General features: G+C 38.3%; 1 protein-coding gene across 4 annotated transcripts; it reads left to right on the top strand.

Moving 5' to 3' along the window:
* Positions 1–1,567: 1,567 nt before the first annotated feature.
* On the top strand, positions 1,568–15,474 carry LOC115615026 (protein-glutamine gamma-glutamyltransferase E-like). Of its 4 annotated transcripts, XM_030502654.1 has the most exons (14): positions 1,568–2,398; positions 2,552–2,676; positions 3,759–3,932; positions 4,122–4,361; positions 6,768–6,886; positions 7,824–7,952; positions 8,115–8,295; positions 8,583–8,718; positions 9,959–10,062; positions 10,155–10,397; positions 11,821–12,138; positions 12,748–12,911; positions 13,747–13,871; positions 14,962–15,474. In XM_030502654.1, exons 2-14 carry the CDS (start codon positions 2,670–2,672, stop codon positions 15,110–15,112), a joined length of 2,091 nt encoding a protein of 696 aa, XP_030358514.1. In that variant the 5' UTR covers positions 1,568–2,398; positions 2,552–2,669; the 3' UTR covers positions 15,113–15,474. The 4 variants fall into 4 exon arrangements, 3 of the variants coding, with proteins under 3 accessions (XP_030358514.1, XP_030358512.1, XP_030358513.1); XM_030502652.1 differs by lacking the exon at positions 2,552–2,676; XM_030502653.1 differs by having other exon boundaries at positions 1,568–2,676.
* The last annotated feature ends 658 nt before the right edge of the window (positions 15,475–16,132 follow it).

Here is a 16,132-nt window from a genome sequence, read left to right as displayed (position 1 = left end):
TTGCTGCAAAATCTGTCCTGACATTTTTCCTGTTTTGGTAAATTACAGTGACCAAATGAAGCATAGGAAATGTTCAAAAAGAATTTGGGTGGTGCCCAATTTGAGAGCCATTTGACAAACATGGAGATAATTGCTCAGCTCAACATACATGGTATTTTTGCACACTGCTATTTCTTACTTGCTGAAAATCTTCTTTGGGAATCAAAGGGAGGGTAATCTTAAATTTTAACTTGAGAAGAATGAGGAATTCTTCACCATAGATTGTGCATCAGGAAGTCATCTTTCAGAATTCACGTTTATTAAAGCTTACTTAAACCCCTTATGGGAGGATAGCATTTAAGGCCAAAAGCTGGGTTCCAAGAACAAGTGAACTAGGTGCAGCCCAGTGAGCGACTTGGTTTATGGCCAATAATTGTACACCAGTAAGTCAATCTCTGACTGAAAATGATCTCTGTAGATGAAGTGAATGGAAAGTCAAGCTACTGCTCTATTGCACTTTGGACTGCTGGACCAGGAAGCCAGTAAGATCTTAACAAGTGCCAGAAGACAGCATTTCCCCCACCTCTACCACACAGCACAAGGTACCTGTGACATGCCAGAGGGACCCCTCACTGTTACTTGAGCAGCCCGAGTTCAGATTGACTACAGACTCTTTTTGTGTGCCTACTTCGACATACAGAAGGGACTCCACAACACTCTTTTGTGGAAGTTATACTGATCTCTTTCTAGTAAAGAGTAGTAACAATACAAGTGCCTTGTTACCCTGAGGATATGATAGTGCAATATTTGAACAATAGACTAAAATTATTCAGGAGATGAATGAAATAAAAGAATGTTTTTCTCTGAAAGTTAGCAAACTGCACTTCAATGTCAAGGGAAAAAGGAGGAACAAAATACTTTGAACCATTTTGGATGATAGGTGGGTGGAATTGAGCTACAAAAAACACCTGCGACAGTGTTAAGTCATTAGTCACTTAGGAACCATGACCACTGCATTCCAAAGGTATTACAAAAGCAGCTGCTGATGCTTTACTGTGGTGAAGGTGTGGATTGGCAGGTGCTAGTTTGGGATGTAGGCCAGTCCAAGAGAGAGGTTCTGGTGGCTTGGTGAACACTGCTGTGGGTGTGTCATACAGAGGTAAAGGTGGTGGTTGCAGCTAAGACAGAAAAAGTGTTTGGAGATTTAATTACTTACGTGAGTAGCAAGGAAGAAAGGAAATCATCATATTCCAGTGGGAGCAATGTGTAACATCTGAAGCAATCACTGTAAGTACTAAGCACCTGAACTTAAGAACTGGTCGATGCGGTTTGTCACTAGGGCTGTGTGTGAAGATCAGGTAACATCAGAGGCTTGTGGCTCTTATGGTTTCCAAGGAATATGAATTAAGGAAAAGAGAGAAAGACCAACTAAAGTAGCTCTGAACAGCAATCAAATCCATTTGAGGCAGTTCCTGGAACAAGCTTTGACATCCTGAACATCCCAGAAATTTCCAAGAGGAGGAAGAACATCTGAATTATAATGTAAGTGGAGATACACCATACTAGATATATGGCTGCCAAGTGTGAAAAAGTGGCTTTAGTTTGGTTTTGGTTTTGTTTTTCAGGCTAGGGCTAGCGTGAATGTCATATAAATAAGTACTCTCCTATTCTTTGTGGTATCAAACAGTGTTTCTCAAAAAGATACAAGAAGACAAATTTTTTTTTTTTTTTTTTTTTTTTTTTTTTTTGTAAAATCAACCTTAGAAACAGCTGTTGGAGCTGAATGGCTGCTGCTCTTCCAGTTTGTGGGGGTTTTGTTTAGTTGGTTTTTCTTTCCAACTTCAAATTCAGACTTATTGAAGTCTTTACTGAGTGCTAAAACATGATCAGTGGAGCTGCATGATTTTAAACAGCTAAATATTCCTCGCCACAACAATGTTACTTTATTATCTGTACATATTTAAGCGAGGGTACAGAAATATGTTCACAGTTGTGAAGCTAGACAGGCTTAGAGTTTGTACTGATAAAAACTACTCATGGTTAATAGTTTGGGGGTTCTTTTTGAAATAAAACTTTTGCTGAAAGAGTAGTATAGAGCTGACCAACATAACAGGTAAACAGACATTTGTTTCTGGTGGGAGCTGATAATTTCATGTAAGTCAGGAGGCGGTTGGAGATAATTTGAGACCCAAAAAAACCTCTAAAACCAACTCACAGCTGCTTAGCAAAACCAGAAGTGACATTAAGCAATCTGGAAGTTAAGTAATCAGGAAATGTTCCTTTTTCCTTCGTATGGCTTTTACATCCCACCACACTCCCCATTTCCTCATCCTTAAAGATAACTTATTCATGGCACACCTATTACCCTTTGTAGGAAGTTCTTCTTGTCTTGGAATTCAAGAGAACGCATTTCCTCTGAGTAAGTAATTTGGTATCTCCTCCCATAATTACACCCACATTGAGTAGGAACATTGGCATTAGGCATACATATATTATAGGAACTAGTTAATTTGTTTGACAAGTCTACAGGTATTAATAACAACTGCTAAGTACCTCTCCTCTCAAATTTCAGCTGACAGCACAAAAAGATTTCCAGTTGTTGGTCTGTTGGGGTTTTTTATGATTAACGTGACTTGGACATCCTTGAAGAACAAAGTAGAAGTTGTATGCAATTCTCATAAGCTGAGGGAATGGCAGGTGAGTTCTGCATATCATCTGCTTCCCTTCAGCAGATACTTTATTCAGGACTGTTTCCAAAAGATACATGCGCTGTAGGTATCTGCTCAGATCTCTTATCTGAAAGAAATTTCATATTGTAATTTGTTCTTGTGCTTAATTTTCAATGTTTTATTGTTCTTATAATAAGACCTGTTTGAGAATAATTTTTGAGCTAAGCAGAGGATATTGGGGGGAAGGAGAGAAAAGAAATTCCCATTACTTCAGAAGGCACCACACAGAACTCCATCTAAACCCTTTATTTTTTTAATGGTATTTCAGAGATGTGTTATGCTTTGTATTAACAAAATTAGTTCCATCCAACTGGAGCTGTAGGCATGGAGTCTACAGATGGGAATTCAAAGATCATTAAAACTCTACCAAAGGAAAGTGGTAATGACAATGTATCTGCTTTTTAAAGTTGGAAATGAAGATGATTATTGAATTGGGCAATTGCAAAGCAGGGTTCTCTCTTGTTTAATGATGAAACAAACATTTTTAAATCAGTTTTTAAAATGTTGCTTTGCATGGAAAGCAGCAGCCTACTGCAGTTCACTCTTCTCCCAAGAGCGTCATGTTGAAGATTCTCTTTTTCAGTCCATCAGTGCTTGCTCACATTACTTCTTTGTGTCTCTTAGACTACAAAGAAAAAAATGATTCTTCCTTGAATTTAATTATGGCACTTTTTTTTTTTTCATAAGTTAAACGTTACTTTTACTACTTCTTCAAAGATTATGTGTAAATTGTAGTTTAATATGCAGCAATATTGTTTCAGATCTGACATAGTATTTTATTGCAATGCTATATGGTATGAGATAGAACTTGTTTGAAGATTCCTACCATAATAGTGCATGGTGCCATAGGCCTTAATCCAGCCCTTCTATCCCACTTGTTTTTTTTTTAAATTGTTGTTGTTGTTACTCTTTTCTTTTCAATTCCCTTTAAAATGGTGGTGGTGATGTTCCCCCATTCCATCCCCTCTCCCTCCAACCTCATTGCATTTATGATACTAGCATTAATAAAAGTGATTTGGAAGAATCTTCATCTCTTCTTTTGTTTTATAGATCTGACACCAACACATATCAGCTGGCAGCCATCAGTAAATGCAAGCACACACCATACTGACAGATATGCCAACACTGAGCTGACTGTGAGACGAGGACAAGCCTTCACTATTACTCTGTACTTCAACAGACCAAAGCAGAATGGGGAGAGCCTAGCATTTGTCACTGAAATAGGTAACACTCCCTTAGCTTGATCCATATTCTCATAGAACTGCAATCTTTATCCTTTGTACTTCTCCACTTATTCTATTTAGAGATACAATTTTTCTTGATGTATTTTTAATGCTTTCCCCCAGCTAATGTGCTCATTAATATTGAAACCACACAATGGAATGGAAACCAATTACCCCTTCTTTCTGGCAGGACCATCCCCCTCAGAATCTCACCATACAAAGGCTGTATTTAACCTCTCTGGAGTGGGGGCAAGTGGCTGGAGTGCTGTCCAAGGATCCAGTGAGGCTCGTTATATGAACTTTACAATATCCAGCCCAGCCAATGCTGTCATTGGACGATACAATCTCATCCTCCAGGTAACCTCAGGGAACAAGATCTTCTCCAGATTTCTGGGGCAGTTTGTGTTACTCTTCAACCCTTGGTGCCCAGGTAGGTATCAGTGCCTTTGCTCTTGAACATAACTGACCTATTTGCTTTCATATTTGCACAGTGAGCTCTCTGCCTCAAACTGCCTCTCTTTGGGTCACCAGTGGCAGCAATCTCAGAGATCTGGTTTTACTACACTAAAAAGCTATTGCTGCACCTCTACCCTCCCTTTTATCCTATAGAGATGTGCTATATGGGGTGATATCATAGACTCTTCAGGACTTGCGCAGATCACTTTTCTGTAGATGAGGGCTGACAGACTTTTATAAATGAATGAACTTCTCACTAACATCCTTGACTTGCACCTAAATCAAAGCAAGGTTGCTCTTACAGATGTTAACTGCAAAGACAATAGCTCAACTAACTGTGTAAGAACTGACAGAGGACTGATGTGAGGAATATTGACATTTCCCAGCTCTTTCATCATGGGTTGAAAAGGGACATCTCTTGCTGCTCCTATCTATCTATCTATTTATTTATTTATTTATTTATTTCTGCAGCCTCAGCATGTTGCAGGGGAAATGCAAATTCCTAAACACAGATTTTTGCAAACATGCGATAGTCTAGAAACCTAGATTAGCCTTAAAATATACCACGAGTTAAGGGAGCTGTTAGCCAGCCAAGTGACTAAACAGCTGATAAAAGAAATGTAACCATAACCATTCACTGTTTTCTTCTGTGACCCTATGTTAGTCAAGAGCCAAGATGAAAAAAGCTGCTACTTAGCTCAGCCTGTCTTAAAGATAGAAATACTTATAGAACTATGTTCAGGAAACTCAGACTGTCTCTGCATAGACCGTCTTTTGGGAAAAACCTTCCCAGAACCCCTTGAAAGATCACTTGTGGTGTAACTTCTATGTAACCTCAGATGGAAACCACACTGCAGGCAGGGACTGAAATATTTGACAGCTCCTGAAAAGCTTATTCAAAGTACTGGCTCTAGAATATTATAACTGAGCGCATATGAACTTTAGAAAAAAAAATATATTCTTCAAGTGATTATTGAAGGACATTTAGATTGCTCAGAATCATAAACTCATGGAGCTAGAAGGATCTTAGGAAGTTATCCAGTCCCACACCATGCTCTAAGGCCGATTTAGTTTAGCACTTGGGTCATTCCTGACAGATCTTTAATTCCTTCTTAACGGTCAGCCATTACGGAAGCTGCAGTACCTCCCCTGGCAATTCATTCCAATTAAACACTACCCTTTCCATTAGATTTTTTTCCTATCAACTAACCAAATTTTTTTGCTTTGATTTCAGCATAAAACTTCTCATCCTACATGATAGACACGAAGAACAGATTTTCTCCCCTTTCTGCCCCATCCTCTTCACAAGAATTTCTGGAATTGATTACCATGCCCCATTCCTCACCCCCATTTTTTTTCTACCTTAATAATTGAGTTAATTCATAAGTTATATTTTCTTCGTAAGCTGTATTTTCAGGATTGCTGAGCACTCTCAGTGCTCCTCTCTTTCCAACTGATCCACACATTGAAGTGCAGCACCTGCAACTGCACACAGTTCTCCAGGCCTGTGCTGGCCCAAAAGCTTGGGAATCAATAATGATGACATTATGGAAAAAAAAAAAAAAAAGTGAACAGCCACCACAAAAAAAGACTTTATATAATGTGACATTTTTAAAATAAATTATACAATCTTTATATTTGCAGGCAGGGAAGGATGGGATGTTCCTATAGGAAGGTAAAAAAATTGACTCATGAAAAACTGTTTTTTATATGTATTTCCTGAAATCCTGAAGCTTTTAGAAAATAATTTTAAACATTACAAAATTAAACACTGAGCTAAGTAGGCATTGCTACCTAAAGAGTGATCAAAACCTAAACATCTGCTTTCATAGCAGCTACATGTTGTGCCACAGATTACGGAACCAAAGAGTAACAATAAAAATCAAAGTGAATGGTTAGTAAACTATCCTAATAACATTCTTGATAGCACTTTGGATTAAGCAAGTAGACATTTTCATTTAGGAATCCTAGAACAAGACAAACACAGTGGGAAAAGAGAGAGAAATGTCATCTGTGTGATTCTTTTCCAATGTCTATTTTAATTCTAACTACCCTGAGAAGGCAGATAAATCCAGTGAGCTAGCCTAGACTTTTCTCCATCTTCCTCACAAAAATACAACATACAGATAGGGGATATTTAGATAAAAAAGACTATAACAGAATTAGGGAGAAAGCTATATTAGTTTACATGGACTCCCCCTTCCCCCCAGCCATATACAATAGCAGGCATTTTCACTGAGCTGTACATGTTCAGGGAGCTATAACAATGCATTTTCCAAATAGTAGTTTTCCCCCTTGCTAAATCAAGATTCAAATGGTTTTGAAAGGTTGCTAGTATTCTCAGCTTTAAGTGTAAAAGCATGTCCAACTTGGGTTTCAGGTGACGATGTCTACATGGATAATGAAAATGAGAGACAAGAATATGTCCTAAATGAAAATGGAATAATCTTCGTGGGTAATGCAAAGTACATTGAAGCAAGAGGATGGTACTATGGGCAGGTGAGCCATAAGGAATTAATTTAGGCTCTTATTCTGTCTCCAATAGCATTTTCTCTTATCATTACTTGCCCCTCTAATTGGCATGCCTATTTATATGAAGACTGAACAAACCTGGCTAGCCTTGCTTGTGGCTTGCTCACTGTGTGCCTGACAGGACTTCCGTGTGAGTGATGGCTTAACACAGCACTGCAGCTAGGACTGACTTCTACATGTGCTTGAAGCTCATGGTATAAGCGTGGACCTCATCTGTGACCAAAGCACCACAGTGCAAGTGACAACGTACGTGTGTGCCTGCAACACACTCACCATTTTCGTAATGCTGTAACAATGGGCTAGCACTGACACTGACATAGAATCCTAGAATGGTTTGGGTTGGAAAGGACCTTTAAAGATAATTTAGTCTGACCTCTCTGCAATAGCCAAGGACATCTTCAACCAGACCACATTGCTCAAAGCCCCATCCAGCTTGACCTTGAATGTTTCCAGGGATATAACTCAAGAGAATCTAATAACTGCAACTAGAATAAGCTGGGCAGTTTTAGTTTTACTTTAGTGATCTCTAAGGATGGCAGAAGGCATCCTGCCAGATTTCTGCTTTAAATAGTTAGCCATGTCTTTAGCCAGGATAACACTGTGAACTGCACACTTTGTGCCTCACTGCCTCTTTCACCTTTGGGCTGGAACATCTTAGAAAGGAAGAATCATAGAATGGTTTGGGTTGGAAAAGACCTTAAGATCATATAGTTCCGACTCCCCTGCCATGGGCAGGGACACCTCACAATAGACCACGTCACCCAAGGCTCTGTCCAACCTGGCCTTGAACACTGCCAGGGATGGAGCATTTACCACTTCTTTGGGAAAGAACTGCAGTAGAATCTCCTCTATTTCTCTTTGTGAAAATATTTTCTTTAAAAAAAACTATCTTATTTGATCACAGTTTCAAGACCATCTTCTAAATATCTGTCTCACCATGCTTGATCTGAGCCTGTACTATCGTCAGGACCCAGCCATTGATGTATCCCGAAGAGGAGATCCTAAATATGTAGGCCGAGTAATCAGTTCTATGGTAAGAAATGGACAACTTAATCTGAATTCCCCATGTTTAAGCAGAAAGCATTAGTTATACCACTGAGACCCAGCCACCTGCACTTTAAGCAATACAATTAACTACATATGGTGCATTACACACAACTGATTTTGTGCATTCTGTCCATTGGCCTATTTTTAGATCAATGGAAATGATAATGATAATGGAGTTCTCCTGGGAAAGTGGCAAGGAAGTTTCCATTCAGATGAGAATCCATCCAGATGGGATGGTAGTGTGGTAATCCTCCAGAAATGGCGTCAGGACAACTACAAGCCTGTTCAGTATGGCCAGTGCTGGGTTTTTGCAGGCGTGATGTGTACAGGTAAGCTTTAAGAAAAGAGGACTGTGGTGAAATGGAGGCATTTGTGACCTCTGGTTTTATCAAAACTACAAAGCAATTAATTCTACAAGGGGGAAAGTGCTCTGAAGACTGCAAATGCTGAAGAATCACAAAATGTTTAGACACATAACTTTGTTTCTCAGACATACGCAATCATTAAACTAAAGCTGTGTGTGTTTTGTTTGTGTTGCTTGGGAGTTGATTGGGGTTTTTTGTAAGTTTGGTTTTGGTTGGTTTTTTTTTTTGTATTATTTTTTAATATATTTCAGTTCTAAGGTGCTTGGGGATTCCTACTCGTTTGGTTTCAAATTTTAACTCTGCCCATGATGTGGATAGAAACCTGAGTATTGATAAGTACTATGACAGCTCTGGAAAGAGTCTTAATATCGGCAAGGATTCCACATGGTAAATATGATTTTTTTTTTTTTTTTTTTTTTTTTTTTTTTTTTTTACCTCACCAGTAATTAGAGAGAGGATTTAAGAGACTTAAAAACACGAACACCAGCAGTACAAAAGCAACTGAGAGGTGCCTGGATTAATTTTTTTCCAAAATACACTAGACATCCATTTGGAAAGAAAACATTCTTCATGATTTTTTGATAACAGTTACTTCTAACAAACAACTAGCCCAATTTTTTTGCAATCCCTGATTTCCAAAAAATGCAATTTTCTTTAAAAGTATGTTTCCATTGACAATATACCCATTCCCAAGGCTCTTTTAGTTACTGGCACCTAACCAGTCTGTTCATAATAATGCAGTTATGTACCTTTCATGCTCTGAACTGGTTTACTGCTGCCATAACCTTCACCACTACAGATAGACTACTTGGACTTTATCTCACCCAATATAGCTATTTTGAGTTTCTATTTAAACAAAGTATTTCCCACATTTGAAGGTTACTGAACCAAATCACTAAGTATATAGAATCATAGAATAGTTAGGGTTGGATCATCAATAGTTGGGTTAAGATCATCTAGTTCCAACTCCCCCTGCCATGGGCAGGGACATCTCGCACTAAACCATGTCACCCAAGACTCCATCCAGTCTGACCTTGAACACTGTCAGGGATGGAGCATTCACAACTTCCTTGGGCAACCCATTCCAGTGCCTCACCACCCTCACAGGGAAGAACTTCTTCCTTATATTTAACCTAAACTTCCCCTGTTGAAGTTTGAAGCCATTACCACTTGTCCTATCACTACAGTCCCTAAAGAAGAGTCCCTCCCCAGCATCCTTGTAGGCCCCCTTCAGATACTGGAAGGCTGTTATGAGGTCTCCACACAGCCTTCTCTTCTCCAAGCTGAACAGCCCCGGCTTTCTCAGCCTGTCTTCATACGGCTCCATATATCCAGGACTTAAATCTTTCACTTACAGTTCATATTGCTCCCAAAGCAAGCTGCCAACACCTATATTCTCTCCTTCCCTGTCCTGATGTCTACACCTCAAAAGCAGCCAGTAAACCTATCCTTTGAAGAAGGCAGTGAGTTGATGTAACAAGACAGCTTGTGACAGATCTTAGACAATCTCTAAAAAAAAAAAAAAAAAAAAAAAAAAAAAAAGAAAAAAAATCCTTACTCCTTTCAAACTGGAAGTTTGTAGGACTCTATAGTACTGTGCTTTCTAGACACTGTTCTTTGTCTCCAGGGATTATCATGTCTGGAACGAAAGCTGGTTCATTCGCCCAGACCTGGGAACATCATACAATGGGTGGCAGGTTTTGGATGCGACTCCACAAGAACAAAGTAAAGGTAGCAGGAGAAGTTCTCGGCATGATTTAACATTTTGTCTTCAAACTGAGCACGACTAATGAAATCTGACTTCCCCCCACCCCATGTTTTAGGATTATTCCAGTGTGGCCCTGCATCTGTGATAGCCATCAAAGAAGGTGATGTAGACTTGGATTATGACACCTTATTTGTGTATACGGAGGTGAATGCTGATTGCAACAGATGGATTGTATACAACGATGGAACTAAGAAAAGAGTTTATTGTGATACCGAAATCATTGGAAGGTTTATCAGCACCAAAGCTGTGGGCAGCAATTCCCGTGTGGATGTCACCTATAGTTACAAATATCCAGAAGGTATAAGAGTTATCACAAGTATCCCCTACTGAATTATTGGTGCTAGGCTAGGATGGGTAACCAGTTTTGTTTGAGTATCTCTCCTTTTCCTTCAGAAAATATTTCTGACCTTGTTCTCAGATGACTTTCTTAGTACAATGAGTATTATATTTCTGGTATTATTAGTACAATGGTGTATTTAGTAGTGTCCTTATTAAGACACAATACAAAATATACTTTAATTGCTTACAGAGAAGTACAAAATGTAATATATACACAAAACAGGGCTATAAAATACATTTTATTACCCAAGGCAGACAAACCCTCAAGCTGTCATACCAAAAAGCCTTAAAGCTGAGTCCACCATGTATCATGAAGTGTGCACAGGTCTGCTGTATGGGAAGTTATAGATTAATAAATACTAGTTTACTGCCATATCTGGCAGAAGCAGCAGGGCAACAACCAAACCACCAATCCAAAACCTTAAACTCCAGTCCTAGACATCCACCTCCCAAAAGACCTCATGCTCAAGTCTCTCTCTGCAAATAACTGTTTTCTTGATGTGTCCATTCCAATTCCTCATGTTTCCTTTTGAAGACCCCATTACATCCCACTCCCAAGAGAAGTGACTAATCTCCATCTCTAACTGTATAAATTCACCAAGTTAGGCTCTCTTGTGCTCCTGCTCTGACATCCAGCCATCAGCTACCTTGCCAATCAGTTAAATGTGTTTGCACTCCTGCTGGACTTGGCCTCCACATTACTGGATTCTGGAAACAAAATACTAGGAAATGGTAAAGGACGAAGTGCCAATCATCTGTACTTCGGAAAACAACACAACAAAGGTTAAGAACTGCATAGCCATACGTTTGCAGGAATATTTTTATCTTCGCTCAAAATCTTGGTACCTATGTCTTTCCATCTTTTTTAAATTCAGGGTTACAGAATTCATATATTAGTTTGCTTAAAGTTTGTGGCTCCAAGTCTTAAAAAAAAAATGAAAAAAAAAAAAAAAAAGGGAGGAAGATATATTTAACTTTTTTTAAAATTTGCCATTCAGAATCAGTGGCCATATTTCAATACTTCACTCCTCAAGGTTTTAGTGCAACCATATTTACTACAGAGACTGGTAATCATCAGATTGGCAAAGTAACACCACATTACTGTATGTTCTGACCAAACAAAAAGGAATCCTGCATCCTAAACAAATACAAATGCATTTTATTTTATTTTAGTGATTTATTCACCTTATTACAGTATGTTTATTATTCTCCTGTGAAAAACCTGATCAGAGGCCTAATAAAAGTATGGGGAACTTTTAAGGTATGGCAATATTTCTGTGTGATGCAGAGCTGACACCCTGTATCATTCTGAAAGCCTTTATACAGAGAAGGAGCAATAGCAACAGAAGTATGAATTTTACTTGGTTCTCTTATTTGACCAGGTTCTTCTGAGGAAAGACGAGTTTATAAAAAGGCCTTGGCCAAGATATTTGGACCAAACATCACAGAAGGACACACAGAATCTCCAGATGAAAGGCCTTCAGAGAATATTAGAAACCCTGGGATCTCTGGGAAATTCAAGCTGGCTGAACCTCCAGTATTTGGCAAAGACATTACCCTGATCTTAATTCTCAGTAACCTATCTTTTGACCACAAGACCGTGAAGGTGGACATGAATGCGTCAGCCATCCTGTACACAAGAAGAGCAGTGGCAGAGATCCTGAAGGCAACCACTTCTGTGGATCTTGGTTCTAAACAAGGTAACTTTTAATGTCCCTAAGGAGCCAATATAGCTCTCTTAGCTACATGAAGTTAACTAGAAGGAAGAAACATCAATATCATATCTGTATGAGCCTTGTAGTGCATCTACTTGTTCCATCTCTTAATAGTATTGTTTATGACTATATTTCATAAGATATTTTTTTACTCAGAAAACTTTGACTAGTTCAACCAGGAATTGAAGGTCTCATGAAATGTTATATAGTAGGCTACATTTATATTATAGCTAATATATATTTTATATATATATAAAACAAATAAGATATAAGGATGGAATAGATAAAAATGGTTATACATATAATTTCAAGGAATACAAAGAGATAGGAATCCAGTGAAATGCAGATGAGTAAATCCTTCCAGTTTCAGAATAAAATCCTCCATTCAAAACTGTAAGGATCAAATGAATTAACAAAAGGATCACTAGAAGAGGGAAATACACAACCAGTCTCACAAGGAAGAAATATAAACAGACTCAGCTGTCTTATATTCTGTTCATTTCAATAATTTCAACAACCCCACCCCCAATAACTCTCTTTTCTTTAGCATTCTTTGAGAATGTAATGATTCCTAAATATATGTCCAAATTCCAGGGAAACATATACGATTAAAGATCCCTTATTCTTATTATGGAAAATATCTGACTACTGACAAAAGGATCCAAGTTACTGCTTTGTGTGAAGTCATCCACATGCATGGGGTAAAGTTGCTCGTGGAGAAGACAATCATTTTAGAGGACACAAACATTATCATTAAGGTAAACAATTCTCTCCTTGACGTCCTGAACAGACAGAAAGAACTAAAGAGTGTTTATGGAGTTCAGATTTTAAGATGAGAATCTGGGGATAAATGCATTATTTTAGGCTGAAATTTCAGATGTTGCTCTAAAATTCTGCCTGTTTAAAATGAGAAAGTAAGCATGCAAGTGAGCAATTTCTTCGCCTGCATCTGCCCCCTGTTCTTCAGAACAGCTCTGTTACCTTCTTTCTTTCCCAGTCACATGCCCCTGCTTTATGTTCACAAAACTTGTTTTCGTTTCACCTGTATTCTAGTTATTGGCAAGTCCTTGTGTTGCCTTTTAACAACTTTGCCTGTTCCCAAAATACAGACTTAAACCCTTAATTCTAATCTATGTTAGGGACAGTTTATACTGTTTTAGTGCTTTAATGCTAATCAAGGATGTTCCAAAATAAAGAAAAAAAAAAAAAACCAAAACAAACCCAACCAAAAAAACCCCCCCAAAAAAAAAAACAAACAAAAAAAAAAAACCAACAAAAGAAACGCAACCCAAAAAAACCCACTTAGCAACCCAAACATCAGACAGGTCTAATGAGACGTGTCCGTACAGTCAAGACTATTTACTGAAATAGTGCATAAAATATTGCATCCAGCTTGACAGCACTGTTTAGCTAACCCAAATCCAGCTTCAAGTATTGAGAAAGGCATACCAGCTGTTAGTTAAATTTCACAGCTCCTACCAATATCTCATTCAGCCTCAAATATGAGAGATGTTCTGCTTACAGTTTGACTGAAGCCCGACTCCAAAAAAGTGTGAAACAGTGAATGATCAGAAATGTGTCTTTGTCATTTAGATTCCTCGGCGGGTTGTAGTGAACAAAGCTGTCTCTCTAGAGATCTCATATGCCAATCCCCTTCCTGAACCTGTGAATCGCTGTGTACTACTAGTGACTTTGATGAATCAACAGGTCAAGATACAGTAAGTGAAAGCTGTAACATTCACTCAGTGCTTTGAACATGACCAACAGCATGTCTAGTTTCCTCAGTAAGAAAAAAAATCACGGTTGAATTGTCTTTTCGTATTTTCTATTTATGAAAATAAAAATGCTACCAAATATATTTTGAGATACTATGATTCCTCAGTCATGTTTTATTTTTTCTAAGTAGAAACTTGTTTAACCTGCTAATATTCTTCTTTCATGGGCAAGAAAATGGGCATATAAAAGTCTTTTCCAACTTAGTTGATTCTATGATTCTATATGTCAAATTCTTTTGTTTCTCTGATATTTCTTCTACAGCTTGGCTTTGTGTTTATATTTTTATAAACAGTACCCTAGCACTAAAAAAATAAGTCTGAGCTAAAGCAAAAAAGTAAGACACTGCCATAGCTCACTTGTTTCAGCCCAAAAAAGAAGTTGCTCTGTTCTTTAAAGTAGGAGAAAATCATGCCTTTTCAAAACCTAAAAGCAAAATGTTCTATTACTTTTTTCTTTTCTTCTGGACTCTCCTGCTTTATGGATTAACTCAGTGCTCAGTAGTTCATATTTCCTAGGGCTTGTTTTATTATAAAGCAGCCTGACTTGCTGTGGCTCTGTAAATATTTGGACATATTCCATAAAAATATACAGAAAACATTATTCCAGTGAAAGACAACCAATTTAGGCCAAGAGGAGACAAAACGAAGCACCCCAGTCATTAGAAAAATCATATTATTGCCAAAATGGATATGAACCAAGCAGGCATTGGACAGAGTGCTGACCTTTGACATGAGAGTTTTCCTATTCTCAGTTTGTGTTGACTATCCAAACTCACACCCAGCCCTAACAAGGCATGACATAGTGCTGCTCATTTCCATCAGGCTATTCAAGAGTAAATGAAAACAGTACTATCATCTTTTCTCATTTCCTGGTCTACACAAAGCCTCAAACCCTAAGTAATTCTCAAAACCCAAGGCTGGGAGTCAAGTAACTGTAGGTGACCCAGTTATCATGCACTACTGCTTCTTGGGAATCTCAAGGTAAGACAATGCAAGCCTGCATTAATTCATTTTTTTTCTTTTTTTATTCCAGTCTGGCACCACTGGCACCAAGAGAGAGATCAAAAATTTATTTTGAATTCACACCTCGCAGGACTGGGCCCTTACAGCTGCAGGTAGACTTCTCCTGTGACAAATTTTCACATGTCAAGGGATTTGTAACCATTGCAGTAGCATCTGCATAATGCAGTGGAATCAATCTCCTGTTTCAGCATTAACCTGTCAAGACATCTTCCTCTATATAGGGACAGTAATGACAGCAATGAACTTACCACAAAAGTTGGTGACCTCTTACACTGCAATAGAATCAAGTTTCCTGCTTTCACAGTGCTTAATTCTGTAGTCTCTAATTGTTTGGGGTTTGTTGGGGTTTTTTGTCCTCTTGTCTAAAAAATTGAAGTCCCTTTCTGTAGAAATAGTTTCACTGTTTTATCAAATGTCATTGTGTTAAGCTCCTGGTTTTGACTTTTCCATCAGATTATTAATACAATCTCTTCAAGCACATTCTAATTGTCAGCAATAAATAAAAACTATTCCTAGAACTGTATTCTTTTGTAATGAATTGTACATTCCATGGAAATATTATGAGAAATCACAAGATTGAGGATGATTCTTTTTCCTTCATTTCTCAAGCTTCTTACCTAAAAAAGTAGAACATCTAATTTCTGTATTTTGTGATACCTATAACTCTCTGAACGGGGAGGAAAAAAGCCTAGAAAGACTGGGAAAAATAATGTTTGGGGTCCATGATAACAATAGTTCTGTAACCTGGGGCATAGGCCTGTCCCAGAGCGGACAACACATGTACACATTCAAATAGGTAACTTAATTCCTATGTAATGTGGCAGAGTCCCAAATACCATGAAACACAGGGGGAGAGCCTTGCATTAATCTGGAAGTTCAAGAACAGAAGGTAACTAACACTTTCTGCCCACCAGCGTAAGGTCACTGGGGAGAAGGAACACATTTGTCTTCAAACCTTCCCAATGTAACTCATTCCCAGGCAGCCCCTACTCCACACCTCTGGCATAGTGTTTGCATACAGGTGCCTCTTTTGCAGGTTCCTGATCCTATATTGAAGGGTACCAGGTCTCACCTGAAACTCACTTTCAAGTAGCCTTAAGGATTCTCTATTACTGCAAGCAATATAGTTTCTTGAGGGACTGCTAGGAAAGGTAATGACTGACAGGCAGAGTAACCACCTG

Source organism: Strigops habroptila, chromosome 13 (assembly GCF_004027225.2).
Source record: "Strigops habroptila isolate Jane chromosome 13, bStrHab1.2.pri, whole genome shotgun sequence".
Classification (NCBI taxonomy): Eukaryota; Metazoa; Chordata; class Aves; order Psittaciformes; family Psittacidae; genus Strigops; species Strigops habroptila.
Note: the sequence above shows the minus strand (reverse complement) of the source record. Positions and strands in the feature narration are given on the sequence as shown.